The sequence below is a fragment of the Taudactylus pleione genome, unplaced genomic scaffold (genome assembly GCF_031769625.1).
Source record: "Taudactylus pleione unplaced genomic scaffold, aTauple2 ptg000244l, whole genome shotgun sequence".
Taxonomy (NCBI): domain Eukaryota; kingdom Metazoa; phylum Chordata; class Amphibia; order Anura; family Myobatrachidae; genus Taudactylus; species Taudactylus pleione.
In genome coordinates this window covers 3,147,766-3,168,828 of record NW_028284646.1, presented here as the reverse complement: position 1 = coordinate 3,168,828, position 21,063 = coordinate 3,147,766, and the positions used below count along the sequence as shown (strand labels likewise).

The 21,063-nt window shown below is 44.5% G+C and overlaps 2 protein-coding genes across 4 annotated transcripts in view; one reads left to right on the top strand and one right to left on the bottom strand.

The window, feature by feature from the left end:
- Positions 1 to 18,279, bottom strand: part of CILK1 (ciliogenesis associated kinase 1) — a 71,577-nt gene extending 53,298 nt beyond the window's left edge. Inside the window, exons 1-4 of one of the 3 annotated variants that reach the window (XM_088479681.1) lie at positions 18,258 to 18,279; positions 7,413 to 7,641; positions 3,616 to 3,670; positions 931 to 1,052 (exon numbers count right to left, since the gene is read on the bottom strand). In XM_088479681.1, the coding sequence (XP_088335807.1) occupies positions 931 to 1,052; positions 3,616 to 3,670; positions 7,413 to 7,513 (278 nt within the window). In that variant the 5' untranslated portion in view covers positions 7,514 to 7,641; positions 18,258 to 18,279. Of the gene's footprint in view, positions 1 to 930; positions 1,053 to 3,615; positions 3,671 to 7,412; positions 7,642 to 17,623; positions 18,203 to 18,257 lie in introns of those variants that run through there. The other 2 variants (XM_088479682.1, XM_088479680.1) reach the window with 2 other exon arrangements.
- Positions 17,885 to 21,063, top strand: part of FBXO9 (F-box protein 9) — a 55,544-nt gene continuing 52,365 nt past the window's right edge. The window contains exon 1 of the mRNA XM_088479683.1: positions 17,885 to 18,169. Coding sequence (XP_088335809.1) covers positions 18,167 to 18,169 — 3 coding nt within the window. The 5' untranslated portion in view covers positions 17,885 to 18,166. The remainder of the gene's footprint in view (positions 18,170 to 21,063) is intronic.

Here is a 21,063-nt window from a genome sequence, read left to right as displayed (position 1 = left end):
TGCACTAACAGCGCTGATCACTCAACTACACAGACACAGGGCCTGGTAGGACACAGCGCTGCATACACAGACCTGACCACAGCGGAGGAGAGGTATGCGGGGGGACCCAGACCACGATGCTTCCGTCCAGCGCTTCCAGCAGCGTTCACCATGCGTTCTGGAGAAGATGGCCGCCGAGGAGCAGAGAGGAGGCTGGCCTGGGGGAGGAGCGCTGCCACAGGACCAGTCGGCAGCATGCAGAGAGGGCTGTGTGCAGCGGGGGAGGCGCCGGCTGTGAGACAGGGAAGGCGCGCTCCCCTGGCATGCATTTAACCCCTGGGACGCCGCAGCGCTACCGCTCTGCTGCGGTCCGCTGTCCCAGGGGGTAGTGGAAGCGCAGGTTGGTCGCCTGGCTCCACGCTGCAGCCAGTCCCCAGGGAGCCCCCTGCCTGGGGACTTAGGACCATGTGATCAGCGGGGACCCACCGCGGGACCCCGCTGCTTACCTCTGTCCCCCTTGAATCCGGCCATGGTCCGGAGCATCTGGGGTCACCGCTAGCTGTGACCCCAGACGCCCACCAGCATCCCCGGATCAGTACCGGCGTTCTGGTACCGGCGGGGTGTAGGGAAGACAGCATGGACGTCAGGACTGACTGTCCATGCTGTTCATCCAGTTGTGCAGCCACAGCTGCATGAAGAATAAGCTTCAGGGGCTCTTCTAGCCCCCACTCCAACAGGTGCACCCGACTCCGGCCGGGCACCAAACTAAACTGAGGTGCCTTGGCCCGGGGGCGGGGTATAGGAGGGGGACCTAGTGCATCCTGGGAGGCTGAAAGCTTAACTCTTTGGTGCCCTGCGACTGACGTCACACCTATACCCCAAGGTATCCTGTGGATACCCTATGGACCCTGAAGTAGAAAATGATGGTTAATTCTGTTTAGAAATACATACCGATCTTTCATTAGTTGGTAGAGATTTTCCTTCATGTATTCAAATACAAAGTAGAGGTGATCATTTTCCCGAATGACCTCCTTGAGTTTAATGACATTGGCGTGATTAAGCTTCCTCAGTGACTAGAATAGAAATAAATTAGTCAACCAGTAAATACTCTCAATTAAATTGGTACCATTTAACCGAGTTATTTGTCTTTTAAAAAGTTAATTGTTTTGTTATTTAATTTACTAGAAAAGGGACCAAGGCCACCTCAGTCTGCTTCCCCACTAGCCACTGCTCAAACTGTGGGTCTGTTTAGCTGTCCCCCTTACCCCCTCAACTGCTTGCTCTGCCCCCCCCCTTCCCAATTTATTTCTCCTCCATACTTACCTTCTTCCCTGCACGTTCTTCTCCTCCCTTAGGTTTGTCCTGTCTCCCTTGCAGTGAGAGCCGTTGAGAGGACACCCCGGTCCCACTGCACATGCATGTAGGAGACGGGACAGACCCAGACCTCAAAGACACACGCACAGCCTGCATATTCAGCAGATTGGTAAGAGTTAGTGATGGTTTTCAGGTATGGCAGTTTCTGTCATGTAGCATTTATATATAATTTCTCTATCACAAGCTCACATATATACATGCTTTGGACTATGCAATAGAATCAAACTAAAGAGATCTACAATAAGAGTGAAACATATAAATGCTATACAAAGACAAACCTCACGCACTGCCATAGAGCAATGCTAACCACTGCTGTTTCACAGAATAAATGTAATTTGTATTTATGCCTTTTATAGATGTTTCTTTCCAGAACACCCGGTACAGCTTGTAAGCACACTAGCCTGTCACTTTGGATCTCTGCTATATCAGCAGCTTATAAATATACTCACACCTGCTGTAAGATAAATAGTGAACACTCATCATGCAACATGCTTGTTTCCGCAGATGGCGTTTTATTGGAATACAGCTTTAAAATGACCCCAGAAAGGCATTCAAAGTATTTGTATTACACTTCTCAATGTCTAGGCAAAGCTTTCTGGTGATGTTAAATCCACCATGGGCATGTGGAGAGACACGCAAGCTGACGTCTTCCTGCGTTAAATAATTGTATTTGTTGATTGCATACAATTCCTTAATCTATTTGTTGTTTATATGATAACTGGACCAGAACAACTTGGCTACTTGTGATACTCAGCACTTGAAGATCTATATAATAAATTAATGTCAGTGGTGTGCCAAAGTGGAGGGAATCGGTATGAGATGCCCGCGGGTGAATAGTTCAAATACATACAGTGAAAGGCCAAATGGTGAAGATCCCGACTAGAGGTGGTAAGTAGCCTAACCCTCCCCTCCGCCACCCCCCCTTAACTCTACCTTAGTGGTGCTTAACCCTATAACCTCCCCGGATGGGGGTGCCTATCCCTAGCCCCCCTTTCCCTAGCCTAACCCTAACCCCCCCCCCCAATTCTCAGCTAAGCGCACATACTTAACACCATCCGGACGTTTGGGCTTCCTACAGTCGGGATGCCGACGCCGGTATCCTGACGTCAATCAGCATTATTCCGGGTGGCGGCATATCATGACGGTATTTCAACTGCCGGCATCCCGTCCGACAGGATATCAACTGCATCCCAACTGGAGAACCCAGTGAAATAATATTCTTTACAAAATGTACACTACTTGTCCTGCAAATGTATGGATGCAATTTTGGGACTGGATCCTCCCCAGTCTCACATATTCTATACATGCTTCGGAAAAAAGTTTAAATTAAATCCAGCACCATAAGTGTTAATTTTGTGAATGAGATGCTCGACACAGTGCACCTAATGTAGAACCATAATAAAAGGTGTATAAATAACATTACAAATTGGCCAGTTTCGGCAGTCCAACAGGGACTGGTGCAAATCCTGTGGCAGCCTGTAGTGTTAACCAGTGATCGTGTTTTAGTGCTATAGCGCATCCTTTACGCTTTATAGTCAGAGGGGGACTCAGTTCTGAAAAAGGAGGCCCCGCAAGATGCGCTGTGATGACCTATGATCTGGCTGTGTGCGACCTAGCCAATAGCAATCCTGTAGCGGGCACAATGGTGTACAGTACACCCTCCATGTCTCTTGGACAGTTATAGAAAGATGTAACCTGCTTTAGGTAGCGGGCACTATGGTGTGCAGTACACCCTCTGTGTCTCTGGGACAGTTACAGAATGATGGCCATTTGCTGGTTGCATCTTTACCGAAAACATCTAATTTATGTCAGGGGATTAGTGTAGTACGTGATATTTGTGTATGAACTGAGGAAGAAGGGTGTGGGTTTGGCTGTATATGTGCCTGACAGAGATGAGACTTGTGCATTCTCTGGGAGAAGAGGGTACATTGTTCATGTACAGATAGATAGGAGTGCGTTTTATTTACGGTTTGAGTTAAGTGTGCGCAGTACCTGTTCTGAGGAATGTGCAGTGGTCTTAATAGATGTAATGGGATCAGTTGGTCATTTAAGGGCATGTGGGGTGGTCTGATGCTATATGGGGGTGGCATATGTGGAGCTCAAAAGCATAAATTGTGATGGAACTCGGAAAGAGTGAAGTAGGGACCTCAATTGTTTAAAGTGAGGGATCCCTAGGATCCACATATTTTTTGGTCAGCGCAATCACTGTTCACATTTAGGAGGGCACCCACCCTGCCTGTTTTTTATATTTAAAAAGGTCACCTTTAGCTCTCGAAGATTCATGCATTCCTCCCAGGAGTAAAACTTTCTTTTCATTCTGTTATGTAAAAGAAGAAGAAAAATAAACGGTATTAATTTGGTTCTGAAATATAAATTTACATACATCTTAAGTAATTTACAAAAAAACAAAAAGCACACACTGTTACTAAAATAACAAGGCAAAACATTGTGATAATATTGTAATAATTATTGTGCTAATTTCTGAAAAATCGACAGTGCTGAGGATTGTCTACATTATTGGGTGAGTATGCAAACAATTCAGTCCCCCCCTGCCCCCCAAAAGGGTTCTGATGGAAAGCCATAAAGAACATATAGAAATGAATGGTCAGTTAAGAATGTGTCCTGCACTGCCTGATTAGGAGAAGCTGAAATGTTTTCCTTTTAAGGGGTCAACCTAATTAGGTGCATGTTGGCTTATGCGAGCAGTTTTCATGGCAAACTCGTGAAGTGCAGTTGCAATCCAATTCAAAACTCTCATTTTTTATTTTTTTTTTAAAGAGGAGAATGCGTTTTTTGTGTGCAAAATACGAGGGTTGTTCAAAAATTAATTTCTAAATGCTCACAACTCAAATTTTATTATAGATACAGATTTGAAAATTTGCAGTAAAATACTTTGAAGTCTTAGTTACAGAATGACTCTACTCAAAAAATTCACCATCTGTCCTCAAACATTTTCTCCACCTCTCAACCCAAGCTGTGAATCCACTTTGGAAAAATTCCAGTAGTCAGTGTTTGACCCAGGAACATATGGTGTTTTTAACAACCTTTATGTCTTCAAAATGTTGACCACGGAGACAGCATTTGAGAGGGCCAAATAGATGAAAGTCAGAAGGGGTCAAACCAGGACTGTATGGTGGCTGTGGCATTATTGCCCACCCCATTTTGCCGCAGATGATGCCATCGAAGTGTGAGGTCTGACATTGTGGTGGTGTAAGATGACATTTGACAGTCGAATTGTTGACCTTTTTTTGCAGATGGCTTCTTTCAGCTTCTTAAGTGTAATAATGTATCGATCATTGTAGATTGATTGGTTTTGTTCCAAGTAATCGATGAGAATAACACCTCGGCAATCCCAGAAGAATGTGGCCATGACTTTGTTTACGGATCGCTGTGATTTAAACTTTTTTGGCCTAGGTAAACTTGGGTGTTTCCATTGCTTTGATTAGGCCTTTGTTTCTGGGTCATAAAGGAATACCCAGGTCTCATCTCCTGTAATGACATTTTCCAAAAACATCTCAGGGTTGGCTTCAAAGTTGGTCAAAAGGTCATTGCACACTTCCACCCTCTGGGCTTTATGATCCCTGGTTAATTGCATTGGAACACATTTAGCACACACTTTACGATATCCCAAATCATTGATTAGTGTTTCTACAGTGCCATGGCTACATTCCAGTTCATCACTGATACCTCTGATGGTCACACAATGGTCTTTCTGAATCATGGCATCGACTGTGTCGGCTCTCTACTGTCACTGCAGTTGATGGTCTGCCACCACGAGGTTTGTCGCACACGGACGATTCTCCCAATTGAAAACGCTTCATCCAGCTTCTCACATTGCTATAGTCATTGTACCCTCACCATACACTTTTTTCAGTCTTCTGTGGATTTCTGTAGCACTGCAGCCTTCTTATTCCAGAAATTCAATGACGGCTCTTTGTTTCATCTTGGATTCCATGGTATTTCTTGGACTACCTAAACAAAACTGCATATTAAAGTACAAACTGACAAAGTTTCAAATAAATATTGCGTATTATTTCAGAGTTATGAGCATTACTTTTTGAACAACCCTCGTAGTAGGCAAAATCTTTATTTTAAAAGTTATAAATGTTGAAAAAGTGAAGAACCCCTTGGGCAGCCCCCCCAATGACTACTTAGGCATTTAGAGATTTTCAGTTAGCTTAATTGGCCTCAAGTTACCCCCAAATTAACTTGTTCATTAGTTTAGGTACCGCAAATGTAATTACAGTTTTTAAATGAAAATTGTTTTTTATCATTTCTACAAGAAAAAAAAAAGTTTCCAGTGTAATGTTTTTCTAATTTTTTTTTTTTATGTAAATGCACAAATCAGCCATTTGACACCATTTAAAAACCTCAGGAACTTGGATTTTTGAATCAAAGCACCCAGTACATTAACAGACTCCCCACCTTTAACAACATGACAAAAATACAAATTATATTAATGGCACTTCAACATGCACAGTGGTCTAAGGCCCCCATACATCAACACTCGATTGTGGCAATTTGCAATTGATTGTGTATAAAAATCTGTAATGTATGGGCTTCACAGATCGCAGATTGCAACCAAAAAGTGATTAAAATTGTTAAATCAGATTGTCCAACATGTTGGATTTCACAGATCGATTGGGGCTGTAGATTTGTCACGACTCTGGGAAAGTTGGCCTCCTGTGACGAATCAGACTCTGCAGGCTGAGACCGTGGTAACAAGAACTGAGGAGGTTTAAGATAGCTTTTCCTCATAGGAGAGGTAAGACTTGAATCCTAGTGCTCTTTTAGAAGAATTCAAGGTTTTTTTTTGAAAAACAGAGAGAAATATTGAGGATGATAGCTATAATCGAAACTAAAGTCCAAAAGGATAAGAACATGAAACTTGATAAGTCAATGACAGGACTGTAGCAGCATAGTAGGAGTGGGACGACGTATAAGTGCGTAAACTCCACAACAAGCAGCACACTAGTCAGATAATGCTGAATATCCATGATCAACGGAGCAGGAATCCTAAGTTCGAGTCACCGGGGTTCACCCAATAAGACGAGACGGGAATCCTAGGTCAAAGGTATGGAGGTATATCCAGCTAGACTGTGATGACTTTGGCTTGCGATGACTGTGGGTCTTTTGAGTGCACAACGGTGCGTCGTACTCCAGATGTGGCACACAGAGCTGCGTCACGGTGGCATAGACAGAATGCGTAGGTGGGCGTTCTATAGGTGCTCCGGGGTGAACCTCGAGTAGCGTCTTTTAGGTGCTTCAGGTTTTATACCCAAAGTAGCGTCTTAGACAAAGAGCAGGACACAGTGATATTCAGGAAGTCAAGGCCTTAGACAATATCAGGAGCCAAATACTAGGACTTGAGAAGACTTTGTACATGCACTGAATGAGCAGCCAGAAAAGGTTTAAATAGGCAGTGCCTGTTGCCGATTGGTGGCTGACTAGGGAACCAGGAAATACTGATGGACTCTGGCAACAAGATGGCTGTGCCTATGAACTGAGGACACCACCGGTAACTATGGAGGATGGCATCAGACTGCACGAGGGATGCCTGTCAGTGCGGAGAGAGAGACCTGCAGCTGGAGCGTTGCCGTGAAGATGATCTGCGGTTGCCCAGGACCACGAACCGGAGACCAGAGACAAGTAAGGCTGCTGGCTTGACTCTGCGTCGGGACCTGGAAACAGAGTCCCTGACAATATTGCTAGTGGATGGAGATGATCAGCAGATTTGCAGACCGTTACTAGAAAAAGAATGGGCCTTTCAAGATTGGAAGATCTGTGTTTGCTGAAAATGATCTGCAAATCACTGAAAAAGATCTGTAATGTATGGGCGCATATTGCTAGATTGGAAAATCCTAAAATCGGGCAACAGATCTTCAAATTGTTCAGATTGCTGATGTATGGGGGCCTTTACTCTATCAGTATTCAAATTAATTACAGGCAATTGTTTACTGATAGTTTATATTTGTTTAAAGTTAACAGAAAAACACAAAATTTCAAAGTACATAATGAAATAATAAAAATAAATAGAATGAACTGAAAAAAGGTTTTACTTTTTAATAGCGACCAGTTCTCCAGATTCCGTGCTTCTTGCAAGAAGGACGGAGCCGTAGGTGCCATCTCCAAGCTGTTTGAATGTTGTGTAACGGTTCATGGTGGCAGATCATGGATGGAAGGGACATTTCAATAGGAACAGCGTATTCCAGCAGTAAGAGTGAACCTTCTGAGTAGAATCACAGTGATAGGAGGCAGGTGGACTATTGGTAGTCAGATATGGTCATGCTGTGAATTACAATTTAAACAGAATTAATGATCTAAGACACAATTTAATTCACTAGTGTTTAGTAATAAACCAGTTATTACATGGGAGTCTTTAACATTTAAAAACTTTGCAACTACCTACCAGTATATTACTCACTTCAAAGCTTTATAAAAATACATTACTACATATGGTATTTATAAAAATAAATTGAAGTATATAAGCATTGAATCACAAAAAACAGCAACGCAAGTAAATTTTAAGCATGCATGATGCAGGCAGGGCTCAGCTGGGCATTCCAAAGACTTTGTTAACAATGAATAATGTGCCAGTAGTTGCCATGGTAGTACATGACACTACAAGAATAGCTGCCTAAAATAAAATTAAAATTAAACAGGTATAAATGGTAAATATCATGATTCTTCTGCTTATAGACTGCAACAGTGATCTAAATTTCTATTGTGATTGTTGCTTTCAGATTTCCATTTATCTACCACAAAATAAAACTACGATTACAGAAATGTAAAGCAAAAAATACTAAAAAAGAAGGTTTCAGTTTGCAAAATTGAAATGCAAATATGAACAGTTTAAAACATTCATAGTATTACCTTATGTGTGATAACACACAAGAGACATGAAGAAACAACACTGTGCACTAGAAATAAGCATCTGACTTCCTGTATAAGAAATCTCCATGGAAAACAAATAGCATATTATGTGCTGCCTCCCTTAGCAACATGTACTTGGTATAAATGGAATGCTCTTGGGTGATGAACCTCAGCCAAAGTCAATAAATCACAAAGCAATCATAGTAAGTTACTGTAAACGTGAACAGTACATTTAAAGGATTTCCAACTTAATTAAACAATGTATGAAACATTCAATACATTTTTACAAAGGTTACACTTTGTAAACCAGAGAATCAGATGGCAGGTAAGATTGTTACATCAAAGTAGAAACAAAGTACTGTTCCCAGCTATACAACATCACTTGATGTGCCAGAAGTTCAAGCCTTTCATAAGTTACATATAAATAATGGTGCATACACACGGTCAGATTTTTCTTCAGATCTGAACGATAATGATTTTAAAAATCGTTCAATCGTTCATATCTGAAGGAAAATCTGACATGTTTGTCAGATGAACGATGAGCGATGCGCATTCCCGCTTGTCAGATAACGATATCTGACATCTGATGTGTTTGCAGTCAGATTTGGACGATTCCATTCATTTTAATACAGGCAAAAATCGTTCAATTGTTGGTAAATCGTTCATCTGACATATCTGACCGTGTGTATGAACCATAAGAGTATCGTGCAGAGGTGCGAGATGTCTACACTGTGGATGCAGCCATTCTGCTTGTTCCTAGTGATATGATAGGCTGCACTGTTAATCAGTGGTTCATTCCACAAGGTGGTGGGCTACATTGCAAGTTTGCAACAGATGCATAATAAGGTGATCTTTGGTCCTATGCCAAATTCTGTTTTAATTACCTGATGGGGAAAATAAAAGAAACCCAAACAAAATCAGATGCATGCATGACTGGCCAGCAGATCAAACTTCTCTGCAATTTGTCTTAGGTAGAACACTTGTAACTGAAAACTGTTTGTTTTTTAAACAGTAAGACACAAGTAGCCCCCACTCTATGCCCTGCTCATGTCATAAAGCAGAAAATAAGTCGGCAAGTCCGGTGCAAGGTTTCCGGGCGCCCTAGGCAGTGTTCGCAAATACGCGCTATAGAGCGTATTTTACCCGATATCGGGCACTGGGGACTCACTTTTATAATGTTGCCGGGTCCCCGGGGACGCGCTGTGCTGTGGCCAATCCCTGACAACTGGCTGCAGCACAACCCGTCCCCCTAAGAAAGACATGACACTGTTAAAGCAGCCAATAAGAGTCAGATAGACTCTTATTGGCTGCTGCTGTGGAAAGCCGTGCTGGGACCAAGTGTCTGATCCCAGCATCGGCACAGCATCTGTGCCCGGCGCTGGGACAGTGTGTTTGTTCCCAGCGCCGGGTACCTGGTGTCGGCGGTAAAGTGGCGGCGGGAGAAGCTTGGCTCCGGGTGCAAGCTCGCTGCCCGGAAGCCAAGTAGAGGCGGCGGTTGTTTGGCACTGGCCGCGAGCCAGCCGCCAATAGGAGGTAGACGCGACGAGCCAATCGTGGCTCGCTGCATCATTGCCCCGCAGACTCGCGGCGTCTTGAATTAGACGCCGCTGAGCGGGAAACTTCAGTCCGGCATCGGAGGGAAGTAGTGAAGACCTCCTGAAGACAAGAGAAGAGCGGCGCGGCAACAGTTCCGTACATGGAAGGCTGCTAGGCCACGTCACGGCTTCTCTGTTACTAGCAGTCCCCAACACTAAGGGGTTCACGTCCGGGGCGCAGTGCACACATCTATACTTTACACTGCACTGTCACTCTTTTTCCATTTTCGTGTGATGCCCTGGGGGGGGGGGGGTCCTGGGCTGGACTGCGTCCCAGACGTGAACCCCTTAGTGTTAGGGACTGCTAGTAACAGAGAAGCGGTGACGTGGCCTAGCAGCTTCCGATGTATTTGCAAATGCTTGCAACTAATATCTCTGAATCTCTATGACCATATAGTCTTCATATATTGTTGAAGGTATTTTTCAGTGTGCTGAGGAACAATAGGGGGTTAAACCCCCCTTCTTTTTTTACTTAGTATGACCCCTCCCTTTCATGCACCTGATTAGTACTGCTAGATTGATTGAGCAGCTGCTATTTTTGTTTGTTACATATCAAGTTTCCCCCAGATGTAACCAGGGCACTGGTTACCACTACTAACACTAAAAATAAAAACGCTCTCTTAAGAGATATTAAATCATAGATACTGCTAACAAATATACAGCGTTTTAATCACCTTTTCATTACACAATAAATTGAGTCAGACGGAGCCACCTACATCTGCAACTTTATGCAAATGCCGCTACAAAGCCCTTCCCCGGTATTCATCCATGTGTCCAAATGTGCAAGGACTTGAGACACCCACTTGTCAGCATTCGCAGATGCTGAAATAATCATTTGGTGCCTTTTTAGAAGCACCATCGTAACTTGCACCAGCCCTGTGTCAGGTGCATATTTTTTGTCTATTGATGGCCTCCTATGCATAGTGTGTGACTCAGGATAAGGCCCAGTATTCTTTATTTTTAATGTTTCATTTCAATACGATTTTGTAAAATTTAATATCTAACGTGCAATAATGAACTTTATGTATTAATTTGAAAAATGATTTAAGATCAGTAGGGCACTCTCCAAAAAATACCTATGATTTCTTTATAGGATTATTTTGTTACAATAGGTAGGGGAGTAGAATCCCCATAAATAGGAGATAACAGATCAAGTCAGTAATCAAAAAATAAGGGGTGGATAAGATATCAAATATAATATCTCTCTCTTAAAATCCTATGGGCAGAAAGCACAACAGATAGCAATTGCAGAATATAGGGATGCAGTTACATAAATATTACATTATATGTATAAAGTGTGTACTTACTCCATAGCAAAGTAGGTATGGCTAACAAGCACAAATAGCTAAGTACATTAGACTTTACTGAATATACAAAGATAAAAACGCAAAAACCCTGCACAAGCCTGGGCTTTAAATCTAAAATGTAATAGTGGTTAGTGAGACACAAACAAAGGGAACACACATCAATGTTGTATATTAACTAGGTGTGTGCACCGGCCACTTTTCGTGTTTTGGTTTTGGATCTGGATCTTTCTTCGTGTTTTGGATCTGGATTGGTTTTGCCAAAACCACCCTTCCGTGTTTTGGGTTCTGGGTTTTGTGTTTTGGATCTATATTTTTTTAAAAAAAAGCATAAAAACAGCTAAAATCACAGAATTTGTGGGTTTTTATGCTTCTATGCTATTATTAACCTCAATAACCTTAATTTCCACTCATTTCCAGTCTATTCTGAACACCTCACAATAGTGTTTTTATATCCAAAAGGTTGCACCGAGGTAGCTGGATGACTATGCTAAGAGATACGAGTGGGCGGCACAAACACGTGGCCCATCTAGGAGTGACACTGCAGTGGCAGACAGGATGGCAGTTTGAAAAACTAGGCCCCAAACAGTACATAATGCAAAGAAAAAAAAGAGGTGCAAGATGGAATTGTCCTTGGGCCCTCCCACCCACCCTTTTGTTGTATAAACAGGACATGCACACTTTAACAAACCAAACATTTCAGCGCCAGGGTCTGCCACACGACTGTGGCTGAAATGATTGGTTCGTTTGGGCCCCCACAAAACAAGCTGGCAATTAATCTGTCCCTGCACAAACTGGCTCTACGGAGGCAAGATGTCGTCCTCATCCTCCTCATCCACCGATTCCTCACCCTCTTCAGTGTTGTGTACATCCTCATCCTCACAGAGTATTAATTCGTCCCCGCTGGAATCCACAACCACAGGTCCCTCTGTACGTTTTGGAGGCTGGTCTCCCTGGAAGAGTTGATAATTCATTTTATGAACATCATCTTCTCCACATTTTGTGGAAGCAACCTCCTACGCCTTTCGCTGACAAGGTTCCCGGCTGCACTAAACACTGTTTCGGAGTACACACTGGAGGGGGGGCAACTCAGGTAAAATAGAGCCAGTTTGTACAGGGACCTCCAAATTGCTTCTTTTTCCTGCCAGTACAGGTACGGACTGTCTGACATGCCTACTTGGATGCTGTCACCGATGTAATCCTTTAACAGACAGACGCACGCTTGTCGCTGCTGCTTTAAGGATGCAGGTGCGGCTACAGCCCACACATTTCACAAAGACAGAAAAAAAAGATGAATTTTTTTATTGTTTGTGGAGCGCACTTTGAGGGTTACACCACCCTTTAACAGACAGACGCACGCTTGTCGCTGCTGCTTTGAGGATGCAGGTGGAATCTAGACGGGATTTGGAACCGGGGACACACTACCTCCATCAATTGTCTAAATCCCACTGCACTAATGGTGGACACCGGACGCACATCTAACACCAACATAGCAGTCAAGGCCTCAGTTATACGTTTTGCTTCAGGATGACTGCTGTCGTACTTCATCCTCATCGCTAGGGACTGTTGGAGGGTCAATTGTTTAGTAAAAGTAGTGGTGTTCCTACTTCCTCTCTGGGATGATGAACAACTCCCAGCAGCAGCAACAGCACTAGGAGGAAGTGGTTCTTGATCTTTCCCTATTTTATTTTTATCGGAGAAAGTTTGGTCCTCCATTTATGTTATATTGATATATACGTGCGGCTAAGGCGCACACAAACACATGCACTTTGTGGGTTACACCACCCTTTAAGAAATGAGGAAGCCGGCTCTTTACTTATGGGACACAGGCGCACGCTTGGCGCTGCTCCTTTGTTGATGCACGTGCAGCCACAGTGCACACAATTCACAAACACAGAAAATATTTTTTTATTTGGTTTGGAGTGTACTTTGGGGGTTACAGCACCCTTTAACGGTCAAGCCAGCCGGCCCTTTACTTATGACACAGGCGCACGCTTGGCACTACTTTGTTGATGCACATGCGGCTACTGCGCACACTGGCCCTCATTCAGAGCCGCTCGCTAGCGGCCGTACGCTCGTTCCGAGCGATGTTCGCACATCTGCGCATGCGTACGGTTTTTAGTACGCATGCGCGAACCAGTCAGTGCGGACGAAAATCGTTTGTACGCTATATAGCGAGTGCCTGCTATTTTGAGTGACAGAATGAGGCGTATGTGGGTGGTAACAGGGGAAGGTGCTTGTAAACGGGGAGTGGAGATCAGAACGCAGGCGTGCTTAAAGGTCAAAACGGGCGTTTTAAGGGTGTGCATAATTAATACAGCAGCGTCATTGACCACGTCACTTGGTTTTTTTTAACTCAGAACTGCTCGCAAAATAGCGGTTGAAAAAACCAACCACAAGAATAGCGAGCAGTTCATTCGCTGTACGATGTACTCGATTAATCTAATAAATAGCGGACATGACGTATGGTGCGAGCGGCCAGGGGGCGTTTTTAACAAATAAACGAGCGTATGTTTTGTTCGCTCGTTCAGACTTAGAGGTGTGAACAGACTGCAATTTGCGAACGGATCATTTGAATAGCCACCCCTTGTTTTAGAACGAACGACCGCAAATAGCGAGTGGCTCTGAATGAGGGCCACAATTCACAAACACAGAAAAAATAATTTTTTTTTTAGCACTTGGGGGGAGCACCCCTGACGGACAGAGCACCCCCTGGACAACACTACAGCACCCCTTTAGGACTGGGACACTGCACAGGACTTTGGAGTGGACACTATGGACAACTGACTGCACAACACAGTCCAGCCAGCCCCTATGGACTTTGAAGTAGTGGACACAGCCCCGATGTACAACAGGAGCACAGCACAACACAGCCAGCCCCTATGGACTTTGAAGTAGTGGACACAGCCCCTATGGACAACAGCAGCACAGCACAACACAACACAACACTACACTGCACTACACTACACTACACTACACAGCCAGCCCTATCTCCCACCCTCCCTCTTCACTGTCCACAGCCGAGTGAGAAAATGGCGCAGACGCGGGTACCTTATATAGGATCCAAAACCCGCGAGACCCGGAAGGCGGGATGATGACGTTTTGCCTCGATTTCAGATCCGAGTCAGGCGGGAAAAGTCGAGCCTGACTCGGATCGCCCTCGGATCGGGGGGGCTCGGATTTCAGAAATCCGAACCCGCTCACCCCTAATATAAACTAATGCTGGGTACACACTGGCCGATATATTGACCAATTAATTGATCGGCCAATATATCGTGCCTCCGTCGGCCAGTGTGTACAGACGATATGTCTGAACAACGTCGTTCACAGACATATCGCATTGGCTGTGCTGCACAGCCAATGAACAGATATGTCTGCAGATATATCTGTCCATCGGCAAGTGTGTACGGGCGATCAGCCGATCGCCCGTACACAGGGGTGCAGAGAGGCGGGGAGCCGCGAGCGGGTACTAATTACCCGGGTCCGGCACAGCTCCCCATCCCATATCGCAGATGTGTTTTTTTTTCCCCGAAGGGGGCGTGGCCACGCCTCCCGCAATTAGGCCACGCCCTCTACCTGCCTCGAGCTGCTGCAGCATCATACACACTGAACGACCTTCATCTGCAGATCACTCGATCTGCAGATATATCTGCCAGGTGTGTACCAACCTTAAGTTTTGGATGTAAACTCATCAACAGGCAACATGAACAGTGTAATGCTGGGTACACACTGACAGATACATTGGCAGATCAATTGATCGGCCAATATATCTGCTGCACGTCGGCCAGTGTGTACCCGCGATATATCGGTGAACGTCGTCGTTCACAGACACATCGCATTGGCTGTGCTGTACAGCCGATGGACAGATATGTCTCCAGACATATCTGTCCATTGGCAGGTGTGTACGGGCGGTCGGCAGACCACCCGTACACACACAGTGGCAGCAGCAAGGAGGGGGACGGGACCCGCCCCCGACCCGCCCACCAGGTCCCACCGGGACCCGAAGGCACAAGCAGATGATGGCTGTTCAGTGTGTATGAACGACCATCATCTGCAGATATATCTGTCAGGTGTGTACCCACCTTTAGTGCGATCTAGATAGCGTGTAATTATGCTTGTCTGAAGAAGCGAGTGTGATTGTTTTGTAAACGTTTTGTAGCTTTGAGTGTGATGAGGTTACCAGAGTGGTGGACAGACCAAAATCAATAAGTGAAGAGGAATAGTAAAAAACAAACAAAAAAAACCCAGAGAAGATAAACAATAATTTGGGGTATTGTTGGAATGAACAGTATAGTTTAGTGTTATAGAATAAGCACACTTTCAAACAGGGGATTTTAATGAAGTACATGTTTGCTATCAAATAATGTCACTTTGAGCTTCACATAGTAGGTAAAAGACATTAGGCCTGATTCAGAGATGGACTGATTCCGATGGTCGCGATGTTTGTTCTTTTGGTCAGGCTGCGTGAGCTGAAGCCTCCACCAGCCTGGTCACTCAAAAGGCCAGGAATCCGCGTCCGACGCAGACCCTGGCCTCGACCCTCCTGGATAACAGAGGCGACATGTCTCAGTTTCCAGGAACAGCGCCCAGGCATGCCCTCGCTCTGCCCCCCAAACGCAGCAGCTTGTCAATCATGCTGCCGCTTGGGTGGTCTGTAAGCGAGATCGCAGAACGAGTCATGCGCAGGTGCAGAACCTTAAATATCAGAGATGTGTGTTCATCCTCGAAAGAATTACATTACCCTCAGCAGTAAATTGAATGACTACACTTAATAAATTTAAGAAATACCTGATAGTGTTCCTGCTAGAGTGCGGGCAGTGCAGGGCGCAGACTTGGGGTAGGGCACTCGAGGGCATGCCCAGCACTTACGGAGGTGTGGGCTCCCCCTAAGCTCTCCCCTCACGGTGAATTGATGCCTGTGCACTGCGTCTTTTCACACAATGGCGATTGGTCACCACAACTATTCCCACCCGCGTGAAACTGTGGTCCGCGGGTGGGAAGGCACAGGGCAGGCTGTTTTAGCGGGTCGCTGCTAAAAGGGCAGGGTGCATATTGCCCTTTTAAAAATCGGGCAGGGTGTGGTGCCCCGCTAAAACAGCCTAGCGGGAACATTATATCTGTAATAACATATCAGCAGGCCTTTAACAAGCTATAGCAAACAAATATTACAACTAATCATAAAGGGGCTGGGGGTTGCATGTGACGGCCATCTGTAGCCCTTCACTGTTCTAGAATCTAATGCAAGTGATCAAAAACAGACCATGTCTGATGCACAGCAGAAACCATGCTAGTGTCTTCTGCATAGCTAGCATCTTCACAGTGCACATGCTCAGGAATCGAGTGGAAACAAGTACGGGCAATGTAAAATTGTACACATTTTAGTCGCATTTCCACTTGCGACTGAAGGGGTGTAGCTGGACAGTAACAGGGACTTCTCATTTAGGCAATGTTCAGTCAGAGAGTGGTGACAGAATTGCAGGCTATGCTGAGTTGGCCAGAAGAGTGACTACACGTTTCTTCAGATGTATTTTTTGCTCCAAAGATAGGGCTAGTACATGTGTACAGTAATGATGATTAGTATTAAACCAAGTGTATGAATAGGATCTGTCCGCTGACAATACTATGTACAACTCTGCATATAGACAAAAATACACATTTAGTGCCATGTGCACAACGTAGAGCAAATACGGCACCACGTGGGGATTGGCAGAAATTGATAAAATGGCCATAAAATATAAAATAAACTGTGAATATGAAAAGAGACATTACAAACGAAAGGGGACAAAATAAAGTACAATTCAGGAGCCTTTCACACCCTAAATTAAATAAATCTGGAAACTTCACATCTACAAATGCCATAAAGCAGACTGAGATTTCAAGACTATGAGCTTTCTGCTTACTCATTCTGCTCTTGGGACTTATTTTCCCTATTGATTTATTTAGTGACAATCTGTGCGCTTGCCAACACAAATGCAGTACTCGTAGGCTATAATGGATTTAGGCCCTTCTTGCTAGCTGGTGCAGCCATATTAGTAATTTGATACCAGCACTGAATATTTTTTATATATTCTGCAGTCTTCATTATAGGAGGAGATCGGGAGCACATCAAACAATATATTGGACAGTATATTGTTCTGACGTGGATCAGAACAATAGAACGACAGCATGCAGGTGAATGCGGGATTGAAGCATACATCGCATGGTCATACACTGGACCGTGCAGTGTGTATGGCCGCCCAATATATTCTTCCACTGTCATCTCAGGTCTGCTGGAATACACATCAATTGTGGAAGTGTAGGAATTTGGAGTATAAGGGGCATATTTACTACAATCCACATTTAAAATGCAGTTATAGTATGATAGTTTTGTCTAAATGCACGTTGCAAATTTAGGTAATATCACTTGAATTTATCAAAAATCACTTGCAGGGACAGAGCTTCCGAACTTGTGGCCAAAAACTTTGCACTGTGGTCTACAGGTCTAGTACTGGCGCCTACCTGCCTTCTGTAGTTCTCATTGACATAGTTGTTGGGCATACGTTGTCTCTTTATCAGCTCTCTGGTTCCGGTGCCTGTCCTCTCCTCCTCTCTCTGGTTCCGCTATGCTTTCATTGCTGAATTGGCCCCATAGCTCTGCCTGCAGTGCCGCTCTCTGTGGAGCTATATTCAGGTCGTCTGTTTGCAGCATACAGCCTAGCTCCGCCTCCTCGCACACGGGCCGGAACCCATCAGTCCATCTATCCCACCCTCCTCTCTGGTTCCGCAGCGGGGCTCTCTTACCACTAGTTACTCTTCTCTCTGGTTCCGGCGATCTTATCTCGCCAGTGTCAGTCAGTTTCTCCTCTCTTTGGTTCCGGTGTCGTCTCTCCTGCGTACGGTGCTGTGTGCCTGCTGTTCCCTGCGCTGTTCTCACACTCGGCTCCCGGGTGTCTCCGTTCAGTCATGGCTGCCGCCCGCAGGTCCCGCTCAGACTCCCGCTGCGTCCTGCGTTTCTCCGACCGAGAACTGTGCTGAGCTACGAGGAGCCCGCGGCCGCCCAGCATGGTAATTCCCGGGCAGCCAGCTGTGGTGTGTGTGGGGTGGCGGTGGGCCGCCGCTGTGTGTGTACGGGGGTCTAGTGTCCGGTACTCACGTGATGAGGGCTGCCCAATGGGAGTGTGTGACGGTGCATAGTGCTGCTGCCCCGGACGGTGCAGAGTGTGCAGCACGGCACCAACCTCGTCAGGTCATGGTTCCACAATTGTATTCTAAATTGTCTAGAAACCTGATCACACACCCAAATACACACATGTATCAGCCACACCACATAATAGGAATTTAATCTAAGGGGTCAATCCAATTAGGTGCGAGTTGGGTGCTGTGACGTTCCCATGGTGATCTTGCGCTGCATTCGTTTTTGGGTGCGCACCCCCTGAGCAGGTGAAAAGGTAGGGAACAACTCTATTTTAAGGTAAAAAGGTGAGGATACACTGCAGAACCTTAAGGGGCCTATCCATTAGCAGAACTTTGTGAAAGACCAGAGATTTATCTTTTGAAAATTCCTGGGGCTGCTGTGACATATGTCATGTACATGACAGATTTTTCCGAACTATATTACATGACATCATTCTGGGGGTGGAGTTTTTTTTTCTGTTTCTATTCATTTTCATTTAAAAAATCGTTTGTCATTTACTGTGACAGATATTTCTAATATCTGTCAGCGATAAAGGATAATTGACCAACATGTTGGAGAGACAAAAGACCAAATTTGTCAGACGTGGGAGTGCGCATTTTTATCGTTCAGAGCCTATCCATTAGTAGATAAATTGAACGACTGAACGATAAATCGTTCATCGTTCAAATTTATCTGCTAATGGATAGGCCCCTGTAGGTACACTTCTCTCAATGAATAACTATACACGTCAGAGGCACTTTAAGAGCCCCCTCCTCTCCAGCGGTGCAGTAGACTTTTTGGTATTGTGCCACAGAGTCTACTGCGCAGGTCTCTGGGATCATGGCGCCCGTGCCACGTTCCTAGGACATCTGTACTCTGCAGCCAGTGCCAGGCCGCTGGAGAGGTAAGTATATTTAATTGGGTGTGTGGGGCCCCCATGGACCCAGGAGCCCGTGTGCACTGCACACCTTGCACCCATTATAAATGCGCCCCTGATGCACGTAGAGGGGTATAAATAACACATTATTTTGCCAATAAAACATGGGTTTTCTGGGGAATTTATATGAAAAGCTCTATAATGGGTTAAATAATGTGGGACAGGTATGGGGAGGTGTTTTATTGATTGGAGAGTTTTTTAATTTGCAGATAAGAGGTAAAAGTGTTTATACCAACTTTTTACAAAATTGTATAAAAACACTGACAAAATACTCTGCAGATATTTTTCTGCACCCCAAAATGCAGGAAAGACTTTAATTTGCTGAAAAACTCTTGCTATAATCTTCAACCATTAATAAAAAGTGCAAACATCAGCCATTTGACACATATTGGATCTTGCATTTCTCAGGTGCGTGCATTTGTACAATGTATCCGAGTTCCTCACACCTAATTGTATTGAGCCCTAAAATGTAGGAAATTATGGACATTTCCAAAAGCAAATGTCTTAAATCTGGAACTGTGCCTGTAAATTGGGAATCTGTAGGGAGCTCCGGTCCTTACTAGTTACTTTGTTAAATTACTGAAACTTTTATAGCCGCACCTTCAAACAGAATAGGCTTTACTGGGACACAATGTATAAAAATACAGCAAATACCTTCTCTAGGAAACTGTAGCTTGCCAATGTTGATTTATGAAGTGCCTCTGCAATGGCGCTGGTTACCCATACATGGATCTGCTGCATTGTTAGTGCATTGGCAGCCTCCATTGTCTCTTTGAAAGGAGTTTAATGTGTTGTACAATGTGGGAGACCCTTTAGTTACTTAGCCCCTGCATCAACACATATTAAAACCTCAGAATGCACAACTGTATTGTTACAGATGTGATAGTTAATGAACAAGACTGTATACAATTATTTTAAAATTAAGTCAGTTTATTAAGGGCATCTGTTCAACAGTTAACGGTCAGTCTACCCCATTTCTTGGCTGAACTGTATATTCCACACAGTGTCAGAAGTGTAGTAGTTAATGGTGTAAAGGTGGGTATCCACTTGCCGATTAAAATGAGCGATTGAACGATATCGTTATTGTTCAATCGCTCATTAATTGTGCACAAATCGGGCATGAAATTGTCGGAAACGACCAGCGATGCGCGCTCCAGCTGGTCGTTTCCGGCATCGATCATCGCCAGAACATGCTGGTCAATAATGACAGATTGACCATGTTCAGGGATGAGGGAGGGTGCCTACACTGGATGACATATTGTTCAGTGTAGGCACTGCAGGAGAAGAGGAATGACTGTACGATTACAATGTTGTAATCGTAATGTCGTTCCACTATCTGCTAGTGGATACGCACCTTTAGTTGACATTGTCTAGAATACACTGTCCCATTGTTTATAATTACCTTTTGGTGGACCTGTACTTCAAATAGCTTGTTCAATGTAAATGCACATATTCTTTTGGATTGAGATCTAAGGACTGATGTGAAGTTGAATGCAAGGTAGTTTTATGTGGTGGGTTCTTGTGCGTTTTTGCACAGTGTATGATCTGGGGCTAATTGTATGAAACACAGTCACATCTCCATTAACTGGTGAAGTGGCATAACTGCGTGGTAGCGGTATTCGCTAGTAGGCGAAGGTGTGTCAGTGACATTACGGGCTATTCAGAGTTGTACATATGGAGAAATATGCCTTCTTTCAGACAGATCTCTTGCGTAAGGCTAGGTCTGGTGCAGTTGTCCTCTGATAATGATGACTTCAGTGAAATAAAGTGTATGGGTATTGGTGATCCAGCCTCATAGATGTCTACAGTTTGGTATACTGGCGAACAGCTGCATTTAGTTCTGTGTAC